Below are 24,477 nucleotides of genomic sequence, written 5' to 3'. Positions count from 1 at the left end.
ATTGCATTGCCTCCAAGTCTAACATCTTTTCATTTCATTCCATTGTTGTTCTTCATGATATTAGGATGGCCTCCACCCTGGACCACTCTCCACCCTCTGGCAGGTGCTGTTTTCTCTTCTCTGGTTGGATGACTGCTGACTGAGGCAGTAGACTAGACAGCTGTGAATCCAATGAACTGGAAAAGACTGTGAACTTACTGAAGTCATTGTCCACTCTGTGGCTAGAGGTTTCTTGTCCTACCCAACAGTTCCCAAATAACCACTCTAAGACTTAATATTAATTATAATTCTTTGGCTCGGGCATATTACTGACTAGCTCTCACAATTAAATTAACCCACTTCTATTATTCTATATTTTACCACAAGGCTCATGGCTTGTTACCTCACATCTTGCTTCCCCAGTGGCTACATGATATCTCCCTGATCTTTCTTTGGATCTCCTGTATAGCTATATTATGCCTGGCCATTGGCCAAATCAGCTTTATTTGCCAACCAATAAAAGCAACACATAATTGCAGCATACAGAAGGACATCACATATCCACTTGGAGAAAGAGACAACTAAGGTATTACACATGGGAACTGGAGCTCAGGGGATACTGATGTGTTGTGGAGCTCAGAGGGGAAGGAGCACACTATTCAAAAGAATTGAAGAATAAGTGAGAGTCTTGGAGAATGCTGGAAGTTCTCTTAGAGGAAAGGAAACATATGCAAAGACAAGCTAAGTAGAGGACAAGAAAGATAAATGGGGTGAAGCAATATTTACCAAGTGCTGAAGTTTCTGTTTATTACAACACACCTATGAAATGGGAAAAGTACCCCCCCATGAGCATGGTCGGGAAATGATAAGCTGGGAAGTTGATTCAAGATTTACTGAATGGTTTATAGAGAGACAGCTCAGTCATGGAAAGTACTGGCTGTTCTTCCAGAGGACCCAGGTTTCATTCCCAGAACCTAAATGTCAAGTCACAGCTGTCTGTCGCTTCAGTTCCAGATATCCAGTGCTCTCTGCTGGACTCTGGGAGCAACACACAAGCACACAGCACACATCCATATGTGAAGGCGAAACACCTACTTGTAAAAATATTAAAATAATTTTTAAGATACTTAAAACTCATTACTGAATGTTTTGCCTCCTTTACTTGAAGGAGAGAGACGGAGACAGAGAGATACCGAGAGAGGAGAGAGAGTACCTGTGTACCAAGTCATGTGTATGTAGTGTCTTTTTGAGACAGGGTCTCTTTGAACTTACAGCTCACTGATTCAGCTGGCCTGGCTGACCAGCAAGCTCCAGTGACCTGCCTGTCTCCATATACCTCAGCACGCATATTACAGATGTGTTCTACCGTGTTTGGATGTTTTGCACATGAATGCTTGACGGTGTGAGTTCTGACCCTCAAACTCACACAGGAAGCACTTTACTGACAAAGCCATCTCCCCAGCTCAGGAATTATATTTCTATAGCTACTGTCTCATTGATTGGATGTGTCTTAAGAACTTAGCATAGTCTTTCTCTGTGAACATTTGCATTTCATAGCTCAGGAAAGAAAACCTTTTCTCATACACCCATCTGCAGGAGCTGCAAACATCCTTTGGGATGTTGCCAAATAATTCACCTCCACTTCATCCTGAGCAATAAACAGTGTGTCCTGTGACTCTTGACCGGCACATTTCTTCCCTACGAAAAGCTTATTTCTCCATTACTTTATAGGCTCGCTCATATCTGTCTTGTGTTATTACAAGTCCCACCCCCATTCTTCCTACCTTCTCTTCCCTTCTCCCCATCTCCACAGGGACTTATTATGTAGCCCAGGGTAGTCACAAACTCGCAATCTTTCGAACTCAGCTTCCTGTGTGCTAGGATTGGAGGTGTGTGGCACCTCACCAGGCTGTTCTTTATCTGTCTTTCATTTCTCCTTATGATGGTATTTTCAAACTATAATTTTGATACATTTCAGGTTTCTATCTTATCAAAAGGGTTAAATTAACTACCTATTTGTAATAACCAATCTGTTTGGTTTTGCATCTGCCACCTTACTTTATGTACTTTTGTATTTTTCTTCCTTATTATTTCTTCTCTCTTTTTGTTTCATGTTGTTCAGATTTTCTATGTGTTTTTCTCTCTGCTGGCTTGGAAGTCGTACGTTATTTTTCTTATTCATAGTTACACAAATAGTTTTATGAACAAATAGGGACCTTCCTTTTCTTTCCACTTTATCATATTGGTATATATGAAATGAATTGCTTCCTTCTACTTATTTCTTCCACTGTTTCTCCCATATCTTAAATCTTTATTCTTCACATTATTCATACTTATTTTCTCTTTCTTATCATGTATAGTCATGAGAAACAGGAGCTTTACCTGATATTTGTTTCAATTTTCACAATTATTTTAGTGTGATACTAGAATGTTACTACATGTTCCAAAAGTTTCTCATTCACAAGCAGTTCACTTAACAATGTTTTTCGCAACCTGTGTTCTTGATTTTGATTGCGTTCTTAGCCAATGAAATATGTCTAAAGTCATGCATATGGCCCATGCACATGCCCTGTGTTATAACCATTTAGATTCATAGTATCATTTTACATGGTCGCCCACCTTAATCCATGCTGCTTTTTTCCTAGCATTTCCTTTTGCACTGGAGAAATGAAGTATCTGCTTGATTCTCATCACTATCTTCTTGGTTTTTCTCAAAAACTTGTGATGTGCTTCCTTCCTGCTGGGTGCGGCTTTTGTTAATTTTGCTTGGATACTGCTGTGCATCTTACAGTCTCAGCCTTGATATCATGACATCAACGGCTGTGCCTGATTAGCTCTGCTGTCCTGCAGCTCTATTGCTTCTGTCAGTTATCCCCAGTGGCAAGATTTATTCTGCAGTTGCGCTTTGTTGCTCTTATGTACGACCTTGTCTTTGTCTCAATCGCTTTCTCTTGCAAACGCTGACTTACCTTTAAAGTAGATGTTGTTGTCTTGCAATAACCTGAGCTTTGTAATCCTAAGTGCTCAGGTGAAGATATGTCTGCTGTAATGTGTAATTCAACGGCTCTTCACCGTTCACTCACAAAATGCTTTGAAGTAATAGTCCCTTCCCTTATGCCCAACTGTTTCTCATAGGCCAAGAGCATTATGGGTATTTTTTTAAAATACCTCCCTCATTTTTAAAGTTTTGGGTGGATTCAGAGCTAGGATTTTCTAGTATGTGTCATGGGAGTTTGGTGTTTTTTCGTTTTCTTTTCTTTTAATGTAATGAAGAATTTAGAGCCATGATCATTTTCCTAATAGCTGCATTATATTATGAATCTTACTTTTGATGTGACTGCTTCCTGCTTTTGGCATGGAAATACACGTTCCTTGGTTGTAGCTTTTCTCAGTAATCAAACCCACCTCATGGCTGTGCTTTGTTTAATTGCTTAGCTGAGTGCCGCCAAGTCCCCTTTGTTATTAAATGTCTTCTTCTCGAGTTGTTTTACAGATGGGCAACCCCAAAGGGCTGCAGCCATAAATTCAAAGGCACACACCATCAGTGCAGAGGGATGGTTGAAGGAAGGTCAACTACTTTCTGCTTTTCACCTTTCCTCCCTGTGAACCTGGGAGAAACAGGGTCTCTCATTCCTTTTTCGCAAAGGCCTTTGCCCATCAGTTAATATTTTCCCTCTAGCCCTTCACTTTCTCCTCATCCCTTGTCAAGTGCTTCCAACAGAAATGATGGAGTGATTCTGCATATCTGCACTGAAGGAGCACATGGATCTTGGGATAGAATGGCTGCAAGAATGGGGGAGATGAGATGTAGATTTCTTATTTGCTATGATTCGCTTAATCTATTGAGTGTCATTAATTCCTTTGAGTCCCTTAACATACACTGCTATGAGTTTTCTGGAAAATCAACCCAGACATACTATAATGTTATATATTTTATGACAGAAACTAGTTGTAGGCTAGGGAGGCTTTCATGCCTGCACATAACAAACAAAACATGTCAGCCTTTTGGGGCTGTGTAGCTGCTTTTGGAGCCGGAGAGATGGATCAGTGGTTAAGAGCACTAGCTGCTCTCCCAAAGTACCTAGGTTTGATTCCTAGAACCCATATGGCAACCAACAGCTATCTGTAACTCCAGTTCCAGGAGGTTGATGCCTTCTTCTGGCCTCTGTGGATACTGCACACTCACGGTATACATACAAACCTGCAGGCAACACACACATATAAAATAAAAACACAATTAACTCTTTTTTTACAAGCTTCTTTTCTGCTTGAATTATACAATAATTATTTCTATGTAGGAAGATTATCTCCACCCCATTATTTTCAATGTTATTATAAGCTTCTATGGACATAGCATATAATTGAACTTCTCTGGCCACTTGTCTGCCCATAGCTTGCCCATCAGGGACCTATAAGCCTGAAGCTTCTCCAGGAGGAATCAGCACGTGCATCCCATGTCCTGATGAAAACCACACCTCTCCACCTGGAAGCACATCCCCTGAAGACTGTGTGTGCCGAGAGGGGTACCAGACATCCGGTCAGACCTGTCAGGGTAAGCCACCTACTACGAGCAAACAGGAAGTAGAAAGCTGACCTTGATCTCTGTGATCGGAAGAGTGGTGGTTGCACCCAATTCATTTAGGATGGTCTTGAACATCCCTGTCTTTGGTCACACTTTGGGGGGAGAAGGGGTGATTTCCTTGTATTATGTACCATTTACTAGCACTAAATACATAGGCACCCTGCTCCAGAGAAAGAATCTGAGATCATAAGAGTAATGTAATTCAGAAACCATGAGCTGGTACTGAGAAACGAGGAACACTGCAACCTCGGCTATGAATTTGAACAGCAAAAAAGCTTGTCTTGGTTCTGGTAGTGCTCAAATTCACTTTTTAAAAAAGTTTATTCCATAAATATTTTCCTTCATATCAAAGGTAGAAAATATTTGCAAAGTAAATTGCATGGTAGAAGCTATGACTTTTTCCTGAGTGCTGAGATTGGAGGTTCGTGTCACCACACCTGGATCTTTATTTATTTTATTCTACTTTAATTAAGAGGGAAAATATCTAGTGATCTATGGAAGTCAAGAACTAAGGACAAGGGATATAGCTTGGTGGAGGAGCATGTGCTTAGTACATGTTAGGTCCTGGGGTCCAGCACCAAAGCAGGGGAGAAAGCCTAGAAACCTTACGTGCATCTATATCAGTATCAAAATAAGACCCTTTGAAGTTAAAATAGTAGCGTTCCGCCCATGTTACATCTTAATTAGTAGTAAATAGCTACCAGGAGTCACACATGTGTCAGGGTTCTCCTTCCAAACACACTTCAAATCAGATGGGTCAAATGGGAAAGCTGTGGGGAATTAAGATCTGAAGTATAGATGTACATATGGAGACAGACAGACAGACCAATAGATAGATGACATGGTTTGTTAAATAAACTGAAGCCGTGCAGTTCCACAGACAAACTGACTTTTCTTTGTGCTTTTCTCTCTGTTAGTTGTCCACTGTCCTGCCCTGAAGCCTCCCGAAAATGGCTTTTTTATACAAAACACTTGCAAAAACCACTTCAATGCAGCCTGTGGGGTCCGATGTCGCCCTGGATTTGACCTTGTGGGAAGCAGCATCCATTTGTGTCAACCCAATGGTGTGTGGTCGGGGACAGAGAGCTTCTGCAGAGGTATGCAATCTGGCCAGCTCATGTTTCTTGGCTGTCTTGTCCCCCGACTTTCACAATCTGAAGTCTAGTGGCATGGTCAGTTATTTGCTCATACACCTAAGAAGGCGAAAATCATAGGAAGGTTGAGAACCGCTAACTTTGACCGACCCCATCACTGCCATCTGTGCCACTCATATTCCTTTGATGAAAGGTCTGTCTAGAGCAGTGGCTCTCAACCTTCCTAGTGCCGTGACCCTTTAATATACTTCCTCATGTGGTGGCGACCCCCTAACCATAAATTTATTCCATTGCTACTTCATAACTAATTTTGCTACTGTTATAAATTGTAAATATCTGATATGTAGGATACCTGATTTGTGACCATTGTGAAAGGGGTCACTCAACCCCAAAGGGGTCACGACCCACAGGTTGAAAACTGCTGGTCTAGAGATAAATGGACAGGCTACTCAAACTTCAATCAAGATTGGGTAACAAGAACATCAGGACAGCCGCCAAGTTTGGGCACAGATACCTACCATAAGACATGGCTTGAGTCACCCCAGAATCCTGGAGTGGGAACCCTTCCACTCAAATGTTCCCAGCTCTAGAAAGTGGAGAATTTATTAGATGAGATTCCAAGGAGCCAAGTGAAGCTAGCTATAGAAAGAGTAAGAGGAGCAGTGGTAGTCACGGCTTCCACACCAAAGACAGGGCAGTGGCTCAGATCACCCCATTTGGCCATTTCTGTTACCTCTGTTACCTGGAGGCATAGCCCCAGCCTCCAAAGGCTTCACAAGTCAGGAAAGGAAGGAGGAAGCTTTCTAAGGAAAGGCAAGAGCAAGTCAAGGACCTCCCTCCAACTACCTGACCCCAAAGCTACTCTGTCTAGAGTACTAGATTGGAGGCATAGGAATATGTAAAAATTAGTGATTGGGTTTTTTCTAAAATTCAGACTTATTTGGACATCTAGGTGGGTTGATTTGTTCACTACTGAAATGGGCAGCTATACTCTGTCCATCGTCAACACCCTTTGCTGAGGACTTGACTTCTCCAAGATTCCATAATTTCACTGTCTCCTGGGTTCCTCTGAGCTTCTGTACCCATCAGGGAAGCTCACTAACTTGCATTCCAAGAGCATCTGAAAGTTCCACAGACATCTGTTGTCTGGGTTTGTTAGCTGCTAAAACCGAACCCAGTAGTAAATAGGAAATTATGCCAGTCAGATCTTTATCATGTAGCTTGCCAAAAGTCAAGGATAAACTACTGCCATCAGGTTGATCAAAAATGGCTGACAGGGAAGCATGAAAAATTGAACAGTTCAGCATCAAAGGCAATTGTATCAATAAAGTAATACTAGAATTCAAAAAAAAAAAAAAGAGGAAATCTAAGAGTGATAAGAATCCTCAGAGTGGGAAGGGGGAATCAAAACTATCTGCTCAATAAACACAAACTTAAAAGCCAAAATAAAAAACTGAAAAATGTAACCTGAGAAAGTCCTTTGAAAGCAGGGGACAAAATTCTAAAAACCATGCAGTGACAGAGGAGCAGACACTTATTAGGAATTCAGAGAGTGAATGGAGTTGAGGGATAGTGGTAACAGAAGATCAAAGAATACAACCCCCAGGTGAAATCTTGAAAACAAATATGCACAGTCAAAACCTTTAAATCTAGTTCAAAATCAGTTTGTGAATGCCAGAAAAAAATATTAAAAACAGATCAATGTCTGGAAATAATTTCAGGGACATTTCTGAAAGCCTCAGAAAAACATGAAACACTGTTGGCTTCCTAGTCACAAACAGCTTTACCTCCAAGAGGCTCCAACTAGCCCGAGGCTCTTTACAGGGCATCCAAATGTCTGGAGAATATATGTCTAGGATTCTGAGAGAAAAGACTTAGAATATTGATTCCGGGTCTCAAACCACTGTTGATGTGTGAAGGCAAAGCAAAGCCATTTTCTGTGAAGCAGTTAAACCCACACATCCTTACTAAAAATAATTGTTCTGACCACATCTGAAGTACTTTCCTTGAGGTCACCAGTTCTGTGTGAAATGTTTACTCTTTCCTCCAAATAATGGACAGCAAAGAAGACTGACATGTTAACTTTAAACAAATGAATTTCCAAAGGAGAAAAGCGGAATGGACAGTCCACTGTCTCTTCAGAGAAAGGACCCTGCCTTCCATAATCTAAACCCAAAACCTTGTGTCCTACACTAACAGCCATAGAAGTGCATAGTACCTCTCTGAAAAGTCTTAGTTGGTAAGCCTTGTATTAAGCCTTTGATCTTCATCTGCAAAGCCTCATCTCTTGTCAACCTCTTCAGTCTGAGAGGTGTGACCCTAAAGTGTTTGCTGCAGTCTTCCATCATTCTAGCCCTTATACTGTGACAGGGTCACTCAGGGAGGCATGTGTGTTTTTGGATTAGGAACTTGTTTTGTAGGTCAAACCTTACACAGTTTTGGAAAGAAACTGAAAATAGGAAGCCCAGAGAGAAGTTAGCATCAGAGAATCCCTCATGACTCAATCTGAGATCCCAGGCCTGTCAAGCTTTGTAATTGGAAACCACCAGACAAACTCAGACACATTCTGGAGTGTCTAAGAGCCTTGTTCTCTACGTAGCCATACCTCTGTGGCTCTGCAGCCAGAAGTGAACGTGGGCCACCATTGTCACCAGGATTATCAGTGAGGATGTGGAAGTGAGTAGAGACAAGTTGGAAGACACTGGGTCTCCCTGCATTTATCTATCACTGAATCTGATTGCAGTGACCATTGCTACACTTCTGCCTCCCAAGGCAAGCATGGGCTTCTCTTCTGAGCAGGCCTTACTAGAGACCACAACAGGGATTCTGACCAACATATTTCTATCTTGACCAACCTGTTACAATAAAGGCTACCATAGCCATCTGCATCGTTGATTGACTGAGCAACTATTAAAACAGCACTGTTAATATAGACTTAATATAGAATTATTTTTTCCACCTGTCTACCCTGAAATTTCAATTTGATAGAGATGCACATTGATAAACATACATTGTACAACCCATTAAAATAAAAAGCATGTTTGTTCTCCTTTATGAAACTTCAATTGCTATCCTAATATAAACATTATAACATTAATTACAAGAGGGAAGATTTGACAAGATTATGGATTGTATGAGGCTTTTTCTTTTGGGGCCACCAACTAGCTCACGAATCATGACATGGAGACAATATTAGTTATGAATGCTGGGCCTTATCTTATGATAGTTTCTTGTTAGCTCTTATAACTTAGTCTGTTTCTCTTCATCTACACTTGCCTCTGGGTTTTTTACCTTTTCTTTCTCTATGTCCTACTTTTCTTGCTACTTCTGTGTCTCTGGCTGGAAGCTGCCTGTCTGGCCAGCCCCAGGCGCTTCCTTTCTTTCCCCCCTCATTCTCTCCTCCTTTTCTCTCTGGAGCCTAGATTTCTCCTCCTCCTTATTCTCTCTGGCAGCCGTGCTCACCCCTCTCCTGTCTAGCTATTGGCTTGTCAGCTTTTTATCAAGCCAATCAGGTGCCTTGGGCAGGCAAGGCGAAACAAATATAACACCCTTACATCTTTAACAAAGGCAGTCAAACAAATGTAACACACCCTTATACTGTTAATATTCTGGGACATAAACAAATGTAACACATCTTTTCCCAGTAAAATAATATTCCACAACAATGGATTGTCCTAAAACCCCCTCAGCTTCACCACCAAAGCCACTACCTTGCTCACCTGTAAGTAGAATTGTCCTCAATGAAGACTTGATCTGTTCTTTACCATATTATCAATGCCGTATGGACTTACTTGAGATCCATTACAACAAAACATCTACTATATGTCATCCAATCTAAAGTGTATTTTTTTCTTACTTTTGTGTCTAAAATATTGGAATACACTTTAAACCAGCAACAGTAACAGCTTTATGGGCATGAGCTTGGCTTTAGTAGTGGCTCATGAACAATGCTGCATCTGGAACTCTGAGATGCTTCCATTGTGCAAGGCTGGCTTCTGTTTCTGGGGTGGGGGGTAGGGGCAGGTAGTATGGAGAAGTAATTTAATGATAAAGTTTAAAGGACAGAATAATTTTAATTATATAATTTTTTTAATAAAAAATCTAAGGTTGAGTCAGGAAAGAGTGATTAGTGGGGAAAGATCCTAGGTTCCTCTTCTTTTATGTTTCGTGTTACACTGTCAATATTGTGTAATGCTGAATGATGATTGGCAGGCTTCATTCTTGCCTCTCTTAGTGGAGGAGCACTTACCCCCCCCCTTCATAAAGCACTTACAGTCATGTCTAATTTTCTTTGAATTATGTGGTTCATTCTAAGCCACTAAGAGAGTCTTGGCTGATGCCTCAGTAAAAACTAGCTAAACCCCAGCAGCACAGTAAATGAACTCCTGGGATACTAGTGTTTCTCCTGGAGAACACATTACAACAGCAAGATACCTGCATTTAACATCAGATTTTCCCTAGATTCAGTAATAGACAGAATCACCATTTAGAGATTGACAAGAAACATATTTCTAAAAGAAAAAAATCTAATTCCTGTTTAAGATGAAAGTCACAGCACATTTGTAGTTCTGTTCTCTATATAATCGATTGTTCTCTTTTACAAGGCTGACTTCTATGTTTCTCTTCCAACTTTAGTCATTTTTTTCTAAATTATTAGTTGCTGTATGATTTATCCATAATAATCGCGTACATTATGGAGTAGAACAATTCAATACATGTATACAATACAGCATAGTCAGATTAGGGTAAGTTACTGTTTTCTTAATCAACTACATGTGGATTTCTTGAAACAGATATAAATTGAAAATCATAAGTTAAATCTAGGAATTAAATGTGTGCCTATGAAAAATGATGATAAATACTCACTCTTGAATGAAGAGTATGAAATATTTAAGAAATGAAAGACTGTGTTTACTTTGTTTTCCCTATGGAGCAATGAAAGTTTACTAAAACCAACAATTTGAGAAGCAATACAGTTTGAATCTGTGACATGAACTCGAATGCGCTATAATTACCTTCAAGAGATGTGACAATCCATTTCATCTTAACCTTGGAAAGCTCTGTCTTGTTTTCTGAAATTTTTTTTAATTGAAGCTAAAAAGCAATTGCCTAATATTATTTTCATAGGAATTTATCTCGCTTACTTTTAAGACAACCCAGTAGTTGACATGACACTATATACATGGTGGACATATTAAATGACAGTCCTATGTGGCAGGCAGAGTATTTTTAAAAGTATTTTATTAATAGTTAGTTGACTTCAGCCCAAATTGTCCCAAGGATAGCAAAGGACCCAACTTCATGTTTATTCTCTCATTTAATTCTCTATTTTCTCCATGGAGTAATAAATCTGAAATTTATATTTAATTAACTTAATACTTACGCTCTGCCAACTGATGTAATTTGAATGAGTTCCCACAGAATAAAGTCTGCCAGTAACTTCAGTAAAATATGCACTTGAATATTTTGCATGAGCTTTCCTTCTTATTTTTTTGACAATTTTTTAATTTAAATTTGAAACAAGCTTGTTTTTCATATCAATCCCAGTTCCCGCACCCTCCTGTCCTCCCCCTGTTCCCCCCACCAACTCCCATCCTACCCCCTTTCTGCTCACCAGGGAGGGTGAGGCCTTCCATGGGGGTCTTCAAAGTCTGTCACATCATTTGGAGCAGGGCCTAGGCCCTCCTTTCATGTGTCTAGGCTGAGGGGGTATCCCTGGATTTGGAATGGGCTCCCAAAGTCCATTCCTATACTAGGGATGAATACTAATCCACTACTAGAGGCCCTTTAGACTGTGCAGTCCTCCCAATTAACACCATATTCAGGGGGTCTGGGTTGGTCCTATGCTGGTTTCCTGAAGTCCATGAGCTTCCCCTTGTTCAGGTCTCCTTCCTATTTTTTTTTTTTTCTCTCTCTCTTTTTTGTGTGTGTGTGTGTGTGTGTGTGTGTGTGTGTGTGTGTATGTGTTTTATTTATTATTTTACATGTCGATCCCAGTTCCCTCTCCCTCTCTCCCTCTCTCCCTCCCTCCCTTTAACCCTCTCTGCCCCTCACATGCACCCTGACCACCCTCCCCTCCCATCCCCCCCACCCCAATTCCACATGTAGGGCAATGCCATCAAGGTGGGGTCATGTAGCTCTGACAGGTCATTTGAAGTAGGGACTAGGACTTCTCTCCTGTCTCTAGGTTAAGGCAGTATCCCTCCATGGGGGGGGGGGGTGTTCACAAGGTCTTTTTGTGCACCAGGGATACAACCTGGCTCCACTGTCTGAGGTCCCTTAGACTGCTCAGTCCTTCTGGCTGAGACCCATATTTAGGGGGGCCTGAGTCAGTCCCATGCTGGCTTCCCAGCTATCAGTCTGGTGGCCCATTAGCTCCTCCTTGTTCAGATCAGCTGTCTCTATGTGTTTCTGCAACCTGGACTTGTCCTCTCCGTCTGCATCTGGATTCTAGTTCGACTCAGTGTTTATGTATGGGTGTTTGCTCCTGTTTCCAACAGGTATTAGATGAGGGCTCCATGGATAAGTTAGTTGTTGATCTCACTATCTGGGAAGGGCATTTATGGTAGCCTTTCCACGGATGCTCAAATTGTTAGTTGGCGGCAGTCTTGTAGGTCTCTAGACATTTCTTTGGGTTCAGTTTTCTCTTCAAACCAATATTGGCTCCCTCTTTTATGCTCTCTCTCTCTCTCTCTCTCTCTCTCTCTCTCTCTCTCTCTCTCTCTTTCTCTTTCCCTCTCCTGTCTCCTATTCCTACCCTGACTCAATCTTCCTAGTCGCATGTGATTTCCTCTCCTCCCTCTCTCTTTCTCCTACTTCTCTCTCCATTCATTGCCCCCCCCCACTTCCCCTGTGTTCTGGGGGATTTGTCCCTTTCCCCCTTCTGTGAGGGACTTTATATGAATCTCTTAGAATACACCTTGTTTAAATTCCTGACCCATGGGCTACAGACTGAATAGTGTAGTGGTAAAAATAAAATATAAGTCTGTAAGGACCCCATGTTTCCAAAAAACGAGGGTGTGTTATTTATCTATTGATACTTTAAGAACAGGTAATTATCTTGTTTGTAACACAAGTCATTACTAAAGTAACAGTTCCACTTCTGTCTGTATTTAGTAAAATGTAACTTTTGATGTTTTCTATAGTGAGAACATGCCCCCATCTCCGCCAGCCCAAACATGGCCACATCAGCTGCTCCACTGCAGAAATGTCCTTCAACACCTTGTGTTTGGCCACCTGTAATGAAGGATACAGATTAGAAGGAAGTGCTAAGCTTACCTGCCAAGGAAACGCCCAGTGGGATGGTGCAGAACCTCGATGTGTGGGTAAGTAAGTGGCCCGGAAATGTGAGGTCTGAGAAGTTCCTTTGTCCATGACTGTGCAAGGACCTGGACCTGAACACATGCTCCTGACACACATGAATGAACATGTGCATATGCACACTTGTGGCGCTGTGCATGCACTGTCAAATACATTGTTAAGTCACTCGGATCCTTCTAGCCCCCATTTTACCTTTCTTCCCACGTGACCACTGCAAAACTTCAAATGCCTGCTCTATGGTCACTCTTCCTAGAGTAACTCAACATAATAAGTGCCCAGTCATAATTCCCCAACTCCACTGCACTTACAAAGAGAGAAGAATTCTCTCCATTGTTAGGAAAACTCCAAGCCTTGTATTCACTGGAAATTTACAGCTCCATTGGGCAAGATGCACACACATATACACACCAAAGGAGGACAACTTGGATTTTTTTTTTTTTAGCAAATTCTTTTAATCGCCTTATTTGCTGAAGATGATTTATCCTCACCTTGTTGAAGGGACATGATTGTGAACCAGAAAAATTTTAAAGTCTTTTCGGGAAAAATTTAAAAAGCTGAATGTTTAATTCCAAAGTATAAAACAATATGGTTTCTTTAAAAGGAAATAATAAAATAGAATTTAAAAAATCTAAGAGAAATGCATAAAATAGAGAGATCCTAAAAGCTGCAATAGAGTACACAGGAAGAGGACCTTTAAAGGGAGATGCTGTGTGAACTTGGGTATGTAAATAAAATACTGTTTATATTAAAGGGAGATGCTGTGTGAACCTGAGCATGTAAATAAAATACTGTTTATATTGCCCATGGTTTCTGGGGAGATGCAAGTTCTTAAGTGATTTAAGAAAACAAAATCAGAAATGCAGATTAATACTATTCATAAAAAATGGAAAATACTATTATATATTAGTCATCCCTCCAAAAATGACTGACAGGTCAAGGAACAGAAACTTTGCAAACTAGGAAAAAATTAAACTTTGAAAAACAGTAATTCTTATACCATGTAAATTGGTATAGAAAACTATCTAATTCATATTAACAATCTATTTTATTTTGTTCCCAACCTGGTAGTCACTACAAAAAAAAAAAATCCCTGAAACTATAAACTAAATTTGCCAGTGTCACTAATAACAAATATATAAGCAATTTACATTCAAAAGAATGTCCTATTACAGCAAGGAGATTTTATCCTAGAAATCCAATAAAACTAAAATTAGGAAATCTGTCAATATGACTCATTGCTTTCATTACAGTAGACAGGAAAACATTGTGTGGTCGCTTAACATAAAAGAAGAAATTTATTCATTGTTGTTTCAAACACATTTTCAACAGAACCGTAAGAAAGTGATATCTAAGAGAGATGGCTGAGTGGCTCTTCAGGTGATCTTAATTCAGTTCCCAGGACCATATGGAGATCCGAGCCCTCTTCTGGCCACTGCAGGCACCACGGATGCACATGGGACATATACAAACATGCAGGCAAAACATCCACACATATAAAATAATGTCCACCATAAACCTGCAACTACCTTGGAGAAACAAACTAGACAGTTTTGTGGAAACTGGGAAAAGAGAAGGATAGGTGATCATCCGTTATTATTCAGTATCAGCTTTGATAAAGAGTCACAAGATTGGACATACTGATATTCAATCTCATCATGATGGATAGGTTATTAAAAAGTAAAATTAATCTACCCAAAATACTGAGAGTTCATGTTAATCAAAAGAATGGCAAGGGGAGTAGATTGTGTTTATATTCTGAGAACTAGGACAGATGGTGAAAATTACATTCAAAAGATTGGTTTAAATGTGCAGGAGGGGTAGTTCAGTTGGAGTGCTTACCTAGCATGCAGAGTCCAGGGTTCATCTCCCTGCACCTTGTAAAGATGAACATTGAGGCACACAGCTATAATCCTAAAAACTTGGGAAGCAGATGCTGGAGAATCAGAAGTTCAAGGTCATCCTTGGTTATATAGCAAATTCAAGAACTACATGGGATATTTCAGTCACAGTTTCAAAAGACAAAGCAAATAAAACTCCCAAAATATATACATGAAACATGTAAGAAAAAAATTAAAAACTTGAATTAAACAAACAAGAAGATGCTTCTGAAAATAAAAAGGGGATTCTTAAAAATATATATGATTATATCAAAGTGTTTTCTCCAAATGTATATGCGTCCATGAAGTATAGTCTCATTCCATACCTAAGTGAAATTTTCCTTTTGTTCTCCCTTTGTTAAGGTAGAGAGTGGCCCCAGTGTTTTTCTAGAAGACTATATAGTTAAAAACCACTAGGATACATAAAACAAAACAAAAAAAAAAAAAGAAGAAATAAGAAAAGTCAGTCTCCTTGATGTTAAAATACACACTAGAGCTGCAAAGATTAAGATAATTCAAAGACCACAGACAACTCAAGGGGCATCATAGCTCAGTTCAGTTGTTACTAAGGAAACATGACAGATCAGTTAAGGAAAAAAAGATTCATTAAAGAGATCACACAGGAAAATCTGTTAACTATTTGGGGGAAATGAAATTTTTCTCATGTCTTTAATTCAAGTCACTCACTGAAATAAATTTTCTTAAATTTTAAAATAGGAAGTAAAAAAATAAAACCACTACAACAGAAGAAAATCTGCTTAATATAATTTAAGTGAACACTAATCAACCTCAGAACTTATTAAGCATAAAAACAAGAGGTTTTAAAATATTAAGAAAAACAACAGTATATTAAATAGAATAAAAATTAAAATTACATATTCACTTAAATACTATGGACAAGTATAACAAAGAAGATAAAAACTTTTAACAGTTCTCAGAGTCAAAGGTAGCTATGTTACATTGGGAAGGATTGATCCAAAAAAAAAAAAAAAAGTGCATTGGAGCTTGATTATTCATTACACTTTAATTACAAATTTAGCTGTGATTTTCCTTCTGCTCACAGCAGACCAGAACATTAGAGTAGTCCCACAATGCTTACCCTGTACAAATGTAGAGACAAAATAGCTCTTTAGGGAAGATGAATTTGGAGTATTCAAATCAAGGAGGCAGATGGTGGTAGAATGTTCAGGAGCAGGAGTGTTCTGCTACTATGCTAAGTGATAGGGCACTTGCTGCCACATTTCATGTATGTTCAGTTCTTTTGTTTGTGATCAAAAATAGCAATACTTCTTCCTGTATGGAATTAAATGAGTTAACACATGCAAGTGTTGACAGCATGGCCTTGCCATAGTAGGCATTTAATAAATGTTGACTTTTATTACATAAAAAGGACAGTAGCATTGTAGAATCTCTACTATAATAAATTAATGCATACATGCATACATACACACACATTAAGTCCTAATCTGGATTTACCACTTCTGTCTACAGTCTACTTAATCTACCTGCTATTTTTATCTGTGCCCAAGATAGTAAGAAGGGTCAAAGACAGTATGAAAGGTCAAGGCCCCAGTTATAACACAGTTGTCTGTGGAGGTAAAGGTTTATCTAAAACACACTCACTTAAAGACAGAAACCCCTGTTGGCGGAGGTGTGGGTGAGCCAGCCCAGGTGTTATGTGCATGTGAGAACTGTCCCCATTACTCATCTGTTGTGTGGTGGCATGGTGGCATGACTTCGCCCGCCCTCCACCAGCACCTGTGGCAGCTGGAAGAGCTGGCCCTGAGGTCATACAGTAAGAGAACTCCTCCTGCCCCTCATCAGCTGCAGCACTCACCAGGCCCCTATGCCACACCTGGGCAACACAGTAGAGCTGACCCTGAAGATGAAGGTGTAGGAGAACCAACCCTGAGGACATGAAAGCCAGAGAACTGGCCCCACCCGTTGCTCATCGCTGTAAGTGATGAACTAGCCAGGGCAATGCAGGAGAGCTCACCCTGGTGGTGAAGACAGGGGAGAGCAGATGGGCTGACCAACCCTGAAACTACCCAGGTCCAGAACCAGGGCTATGTATTAGCCTATCCCAATGCCCACCCCATCTGTGATCTGTGGGAGCACAGGGGTGGAGGATAAGGTTGTCCTATGGACCCAGAGCTGCAGGATCTCTACGACAAAAAGGAAGCTACAAGATGTCCAGGAAGAGTCCCAGAGAGGGTTCAGTGCCAATGGTTGATGTAGCAGAGACCAGTGATTCTTTGTCATGAATGCCTGCATGTAAAAATATAAAGGGCCACACTACAGCTTCCATGATGAAAGTTTCCCCCTTTTTTGTTTTTTCTCTTAAATTTTAGTTTGCTTTATTGGTAGGGGGAGATGGGTAGGATCTCGAGGTATGATGTCAAAGACACAAAGAATAAATTTTTAAAAAGAAAGAACCCAAAAACTGATGAAACTAGTAAAAAGAAAATCAGTTGCTGAATATACCACTGAATCCATGAAAGGTGGAGTCCAATTTATTCTTCAAGTGCATAAATAATATCATCAACAGTGAATAAAGTTTTCTGAAGCAGATGATAATAGTCACAATCAACAAAACGCCAGAGACTTTCAGGGTTTTGATACAACTGCAAAATAGCAAAAGATGATCTCAGTTGGTCGAAACCTGGGGTTTGATCCACATAAAGTCAGGTGTTACATTCATACCTTCAATCCCAATCCCAATCAGGAGGTAGAAACAGAAAGATGAGAAGTTCGAGGTCGTTCTTGGCTACACGGCAAATTTGAGGCCAGCCCTGGCTACATGAGGCCCTGTCTCATAGAGAAAACAAAACACAAACAAATTAGACAAGAGGTAACCAAAGAGATAGTTCCACATGTTTTATGATACATTGTGCACACAGTCTCACACACAACCATTTAGGGGTGGGGCATGTCAATCTAAGGAAGCACAGTTATATTTGGGGGTGAGGTAAAGGTACTGTGTCATTTCTATTTTGTGGGAATGCAAACAACATGCTGCCATTTCTCTGAAACAGAACACCATTGTACGACCTTCCAGAAGCCTAAGGGTGTCCTCATATCTCCACCCAGCTGTGGCAAACAGCCAGCCAAGCCTGGGATGACCTGTCAGCTAAGCTGCCGACAGGGATACATCTTATCTGGGGCCAGAGAAGTGAGATGTGCCACATCTGGGAAGTGGAGTGCTAAAGTTCAGACAGCTGTGTGCAAAGGTAGGTGCCTGCATGAGGCAGGAGAAAACCCAAATTCCTAAATAATGGTATAGGAGTGTTGGGTAGGGCTGCCCCTCTGTGAGTAAAGTGGGCAATTCGCTGGTAAAATGGCAGGTAAAAACCATGTATGAACTGGGAAGATTTCTGACTCAAAAAGAGTGAATTTATAAAAATCCAGTTGAGAGAGAATGACAGAAGAAATAGGAAAATGCAAATGACGCTAGTGCGAAATCAGCTGAGAGTTCCCATGGGGAAATGGAAATCAAAGAAGGTCTGATGCATATGAAGTCGACAAGACTGAGCAGGTTTACAGGAGTAAGAGTCTTGAGCTCTTTGAAGCCTGCATCTTCTTACATTATCATTTACCCCACAGCCAGGGTAACCCGGGGGGGGGGGGGGGAACAGCGTTAAAAACAAGAAAAGGCCTAAGAAGTATAAATAGTATAGTATAGAGATAGAGTCCTCCTCCAAAATAAAAGTGGTGTGTGTGTGTGTGTGTGTGTGTGTGTGTGTGTGTGTGTGTGTGTGTGTCCTCCAGAACATAGGGGGAAAGTATAAAATTAAGAACTCGAGTGGATATTGTTGAAATGTCATTAATTTGGAGTATCAAACTGAGAACCCCTTTGGAATAAACAAGTAATAAATAAGGAACTTGAATGTCTTAACTGATCAACCCAAAGACACTGCAGTCAAGAGATTAGAATAATAAAAGCACACAGCACCTGTGTCATGATGAGAGGCAGAAGCCGAGGGAAAAGAGGGTGAATTGTCTTTCCATCTTACCTACTACAGAAAAGTTTCTCTGGAAGGTCTGGATCTTTTGCTCCAAATAGTCCCTGACCACTGGGCTAACAAGCTTCCTCTGAGGGAAATGTCTAAGTTGCAGAGTTAATGAGGAAAACTTAAATTTCCAGAAAAAGAGAAAGTGTCCCAACGAACATGAATCTGATTTACATTACAGAAAGAAAAGCAATCGTGCCTCCGGAGATGGGGAAAAAATAATATAAATATTCAAATCCAGCCAAACTATTACTTAACTATGGATGAAAACTGCAATGACTGTTTTCAGAATATCAGTATGCAGCTGTGCATCGTCATAGGGGAAAACATAAATCAAATAAAATTCCAGAGAAGCAATAAAATTAGACAAAATATAGGCAATTCAGATACATCCATCTGGAAATTTAGTAGGCCTCATTTAACATCATTTAGTAATAAAAGATGTATTCTAACCCATAACAAGGGTTTGACTTCAAGTCACTATAATTTGATCTGTATAACCTTATCTGGCTTAATCCTGCATTCATAGTGTATAAAGCTTATCCACTATAAAGAAGTATCATTAGATTCATTTGCTGTTTGTTTCACAGATAGTACATTCTAGGACTGCTAATTAATTTGATTGATGGCCCCATTTTCAAGTATAGTTTCTGCCCCAGTCAGCTTTCACTTTCTTCCATTTATTTCTGTTTCATTAAAAGTTCCTCCTGTATGCCAGACACTAAGTAAAACAGCAGGGTGAGGTTTTCCTTCAAGTAAATGGGGAGAAACTTCTGTTTCGCAATGGCATGCTGAGTTTGCTGCTTGGGAAAAACAAAGACTATGAGGACTCAGGACTCAGGGGGTGAGCATGCCAAGTGGTTCAGGAGAGCCCGGGCAGCTTTTGAACTTTGGATGAAAAGACCTGCAGCTGCTCTTGAGGTATTTGGGGGTGGGATAGGGGAAATGAGGGGGCATTAAGGCAGGCAAAGAGAAGAACGGAGGCAAAGACCAAGTGCAGGGCAGACTGGAGAGTTCCATGGGCCAACAGAAATCTTCCCTATAGTGGAATGTGAATGCTGGCTACATGACAGGGCCAGCTCAGGAAGGGGCTCCTAAGCCACATGAGATAAGCTACGCAAAGTAGTTGTGTGGACCTAATCAATTGGTAATTAAAATTACAAAGTATTAATATAATCAGATTTTTACCACATTTTAAAAGTAACTTAAAAGTACATGACAGGGGGTTTAATTGAGCTGTGGTTTTTTGGGGGGTTCAGATGTGGAGGCTCCACAAATCATCTGTCCAAATGACATCGAAGCTAAGACTGGGGAACAGCAAGACACTGCTAACATCACCTGGCAAATCCCAACAGCTAAGGACAACTCTGGTGAAAAGGTAAGGTGGGTGTAAACATCCCCATTCCTTCTGAATGAATTCTAAATCTACACATGCACTTGAGTGATGTGGAAATTTTACTGTACCTTGATGATGCACAGTTCTGTCCCTCTATTTCAGTCGAAATAGTTCTTCTGAGATAACAGCCAGCATTGAGTTTTTAAATATAAATATCAACTACAAAGTGAACAGAAACTTTTCATTCCATGAGTTTGCCATATTGTTCTTTCCATTAAACCCTCTATCATCAATGATTCTTCACTCCTTGGATAGTTCTGAAAAAAATCTAAGGAAAGATGTGAGACTTGATTCCTAGTCATGAACGTATCTTTTAAATAATAGCATATTGGCCAAGCTGAAGGATGGGTTGTCAGCATTTCTTACTGGGTGTTCCTAAATTCAGTCTTATTGAGTATTTAAACCTTAAATGTACACTGACTGGCTACTGACAATCAACCATCAGCTACTAGGGAAGAGCATCGTTTAGGAATTAGGAATGCAGTTTCCTGTTACAGCTTCACTGTGTCCAGATGTAGGCAGATACCATTAAACAGCATTTTGCTTTCACAGCTGCATGTAAATATGTGTAAGCTCTTCCAGGCAGGATATATTGGGAGTGGGAAGCAAAACAATAATAATTGTTCTAGTAATTGTGTTGAATATGTTTACATTCAAAGTAGCTTTTAAAATTCTAACCTCTAGGACTAAATGTAAAAGGTGTCATCAGGCACACTGTGAGTACTTTCTATGAGACATACAAATGTGTGCCATCTTCACCAATATCAAGCAGAAAGGGGTGCATTTTAGGATCTGATGAGACACTGCATAGCACCTGTGTGTATATAGATGCAGAAATCATGTATCCATTAGTCTCTGAGAAAAGTAAGCCCAGCCAGCACCAACAGGAAGCAGGAAGCATATCTTCATCCCCTCCCCACCACGCCTGCTCTTCGCAGGGTCTCAAAGGCTGTACCAATACATCACTGTCTTTCATTCCCTGTTGCCAAGAGAGTCAGGATGACTCCTTCAATGCTCCCTCAGATTTTCTCTATAACTTCTCGCATTTTAATAATCGACTCATGCAGTTGAGTGAAAATCACTTCCAATGTCTGACTCTTGACTCCCAACCCAATCATAGTCACCCTGTCAGATAGTTCAATTTCTACAACAAAAGCTAGCTGGAGGAATATGAAGAATTTCCTGTGTTATTACGTATCCAGGGACATGTGATCCTTTTAGCAAAGCTCTTTATGTAGGAGAAAGTGCATCCAGGAAAGCAGGATATTGCACAAAAGCAGTGCCTGCCCTGGTTCATGGGATCCTGAGTTGCCCATAGGCACAGAAGACCAAAAGTTCTGCCTAGGAATCTGTGGCTTGTTATCTCAATGCCTTGTGTTCAGAAATTCAGACATTGCATTGAAGAAAAGCCTCCTGCTACTAAAGGATGCTCATTGGTAGTAAGATGGCACTGTGGACACTTAGTCTCAACATTGCCATCATACGAACTGTGTCTGATGAACACCAAAGTGAGGTGATTACATTTATCCCATCTGGATGAATCAGGATAATCTTCTCATTTTATAATTCTTAATTCAGTCATATCTCCTAAATGCTTTTGGCCATGTAAAGTAACAGTCACAAGTTCCAGAAGGGACATGGATACCTTTCAGGGACTGTTATTGGGACTACCACAATGGATATGACACAAATGTACCTAAAAGAAGGGAAATAGAACTATGAGGACCCATTTGTGGAGAGAGAAGTTGGATATACAAGGAAAACCTATTGTGTGTGGATCATGGTCAGAAAATGGTCAGACTCAACACACAGTAGGATAAGTCTGCCAGAGAGAGAGAGGAGAGAGAGAGAGAGAGAGAGAGAGAGAGAGAGAGAGAGAGAGAGATTCTGAAAGTTTGAGGAGAGAAAGAAGGAGAGTACAAACCCGAGAGATACAGTAGGATTACTATACAGTGTTCATGGTTGGTTTGAAATTGGTGATCATTCATTATAGCAAGATTAATCCTTATGGTTATATTAATATCTTCAGAACCAGTAGGATTTTGGGGATATACACAAGAGAACAGGTGAAGTGGCTCTTTTGCCACTTCACATAGAAAGAGAAAGGCAAGGCAATTCTAGAACTTACAGTAACAAAGCACAACAAGACACAAACTCAAGGCCATTGAAAGAAGGAAGAAACAGACTAGGATTCTGTGAGGGCTTGAGGACACTTTTCTAGACTGTTGCCTTGATCATTCCTTAGGACAATTTTTAGAAGGGAGGGTATTTTGGTGGGAAAATAAGATTCTAAATTACAGATACAATGTGATCAAACTGTAATTTTGTGACTCAACTTGAACAAACTCAACTGGGACAGAAACAATACAAAATAAGTATTTGTCCTGAGTCACATGCAGGCTTGGTTACTTTGAGATATAAAAACAAATGCTTTCTGTAATTAAAATCTACTTTCAAGGATTAAAAAGAAGAATCTAGTTGTCTAAATAAAAATTTGAATCTCATTTGCACTTCAAAGATTTATCCTGCTATTGCCCAGAGCTGACCCAAGGGATTGGAATGTCAGCTCTGTGGTTGCTCTTTTATTTATTCTATACCCCCATCTCTTGTTGGGCTTCCATATAAGTGGCTGGTACAATCAGTAGAATCATGGGCACCCCAACAATATCACTGTCCTCCACCACCAGTGAATGTTTCATTATTCAACAAAGAGATTCTTCAGGCAATAGATTTTGAGGTAGAAAGACTACTTTTTATTGTCTAAGTGAGCCCTGCTTGGTTAACATATCCCTTAAGAAAGGAGCACCAGTTCCAACTCTGGCTAGAGAGAGATGCTGTGGTGGAAAGGGAGCTAGTGAGTGATAAGGGCTCTGTCAGTATCACTGGCTTTAGAAACTGGAGGAAGAGGCATTCTGGAAGCCCATTCTGGAAACCTCAGTGCTGGAAAAGCAGAGTACTGACACCTTGATTTCATCCTTGTATGAGCCATTAGCACCTTGACCTTTAAGACTGTGGCAATAGTGTGTGCTGTTTGAAGCTGCTGAGTTTGAAGCACTGTGTCATGACAATAGGCAACAGTTGAGCAAGGAGTGATTTTGAAGACAGGTTAACTCTTCCATTTAACTAATGTTGTTCTCATCTCAATGTCACTGAGATACGCAAAGAAATTAGCATGTAATTACTGCCCCTTTCATCCCTCCCAAGCATAGATTCTGCAGGAGCCCTTGCAGGCGTGCCCTCACTCTGCCCCATACAGTTCCTGAACATGGCACTGTGTTCTAGTAGAATATCTTCTACCCACTCTTTTAATTGCAGGACATGTGATACAACTCACAAGTTCTTAATGCCTAAAGGATCTATCTAAGATGGAGTAAAGGCACAAGGTTTCAGTTGGTGTTCTGTTCCCCTTTGCCTTCATGACTTCACCTTGCCAAAATAGGAGCCATGGCTAACTTATGATAGCATCTGTATCAGTTACTTTTCTATTGCTGATAAAACACCATAACCAAAAGCAATGTATTGGGGGCGGGGAGAATAGCGTATTTGGGACTTATAATCCAATCCATAAGCATAAGAATCCATTATGGTGGGGAGACAAGGCAACATGCTCAGGCATGGAGGGAGCTGGTTGGTCACATCAACATTCTCAGCCATATACACAAAGCAGAGAGTGACTCGGAAGTAGAGTAAGGCTCTGAACTCTCAAAGTTTACCCCCAGTGATGTACCATCTCTAGAAAGTCTACACCACCTCTCCAAACAGCAACTGGGACCAAGTGTGCAAATACCTGAGTTTATGGGAACATTTTTTTCCTGCTAACCACCACAGCATTCTTCCTCCCTTGCTACCCACATTGCTTGGCCAAGCCCCCTGCCTGCAATATTCATCCAAGGAAGAGCAGACACCTGTCTACATTCATGTATATCCCTAAACTCCAAGAGATGGCAGTCAATCTCAACAAACACTCAGTGCATTAGAGAGAATATATGGGTTTCTGCTGCTTCCATCTATCAATGAAGTGCAGAAACTCATACTGTGGGATTGTCTGAAGCAGTATTTCATTTGAGGCAGACACTATCCCTATGGGGGGGGGGAAGAAAGAAACAGAAGTTTTCAGAACTCTACCCCAGTGAACACTCCTGTTTCCACAGCGTCTCTGCTCCTGTGAGCTGATGGGAGTGCTGGGCCATGGACCTATTTGGCAACTTGAATATCAGCC

General features: G+C 40.5%; 1 protein-coding gene across 1 annotated transcript in view; it reads left to right on the top strand.

Moving 5' to 3' along the window:
* Window positions 1-24,477, top strand: part of Svep1 (sushi, von Willebrand factor type A, EGF and pentraxin domain containing 1) — a 158,601-nt gene that overhangs the window by 53,498 nt on the left and 80,626 nt on the right. The window contains exons 4-8 of the mRNA XM_051187853.1: window positions 4,373-4,531; window positions 5,479-5,658; window positions 12,801-12,980; window positions 17,888-18,082; window positions 20,122-20,240. Of these exons, the coding sequence (XP_051043810.1) occupies window positions 4,373-4,531; window positions 5,479-5,658; window positions 12,801-12,980; window positions 17,888-18,082; window positions 20,122-20,240 (833 nt within the window). The remainder of the gene's footprint in view (window positions 1-4,372; window positions 4,532-5,478; window positions 5,659-12,800; window positions 12,981-17,887; window positions 18,083-20,121; window positions 20,241-24,477) is intronic.

The sequence above is a fragment of the Phodopus roborovskii genome, unplaced genomic scaffold, assembly GCF_943737965.1.
Source record: "Phodopus roborovskii unplaced genomic scaffold, PHOROB, whole genome shotgun sequence".
NCBI lineage: Eukaryota > Metazoa > Chordata > Mammalia > Rodentia > Cricetidae > Phodopus > Phodopus roborovskii.
Note: the sequence above shows the minus strand (reverse complement) of the source record. Positions and strands in the feature narration are given on the sequence as shown.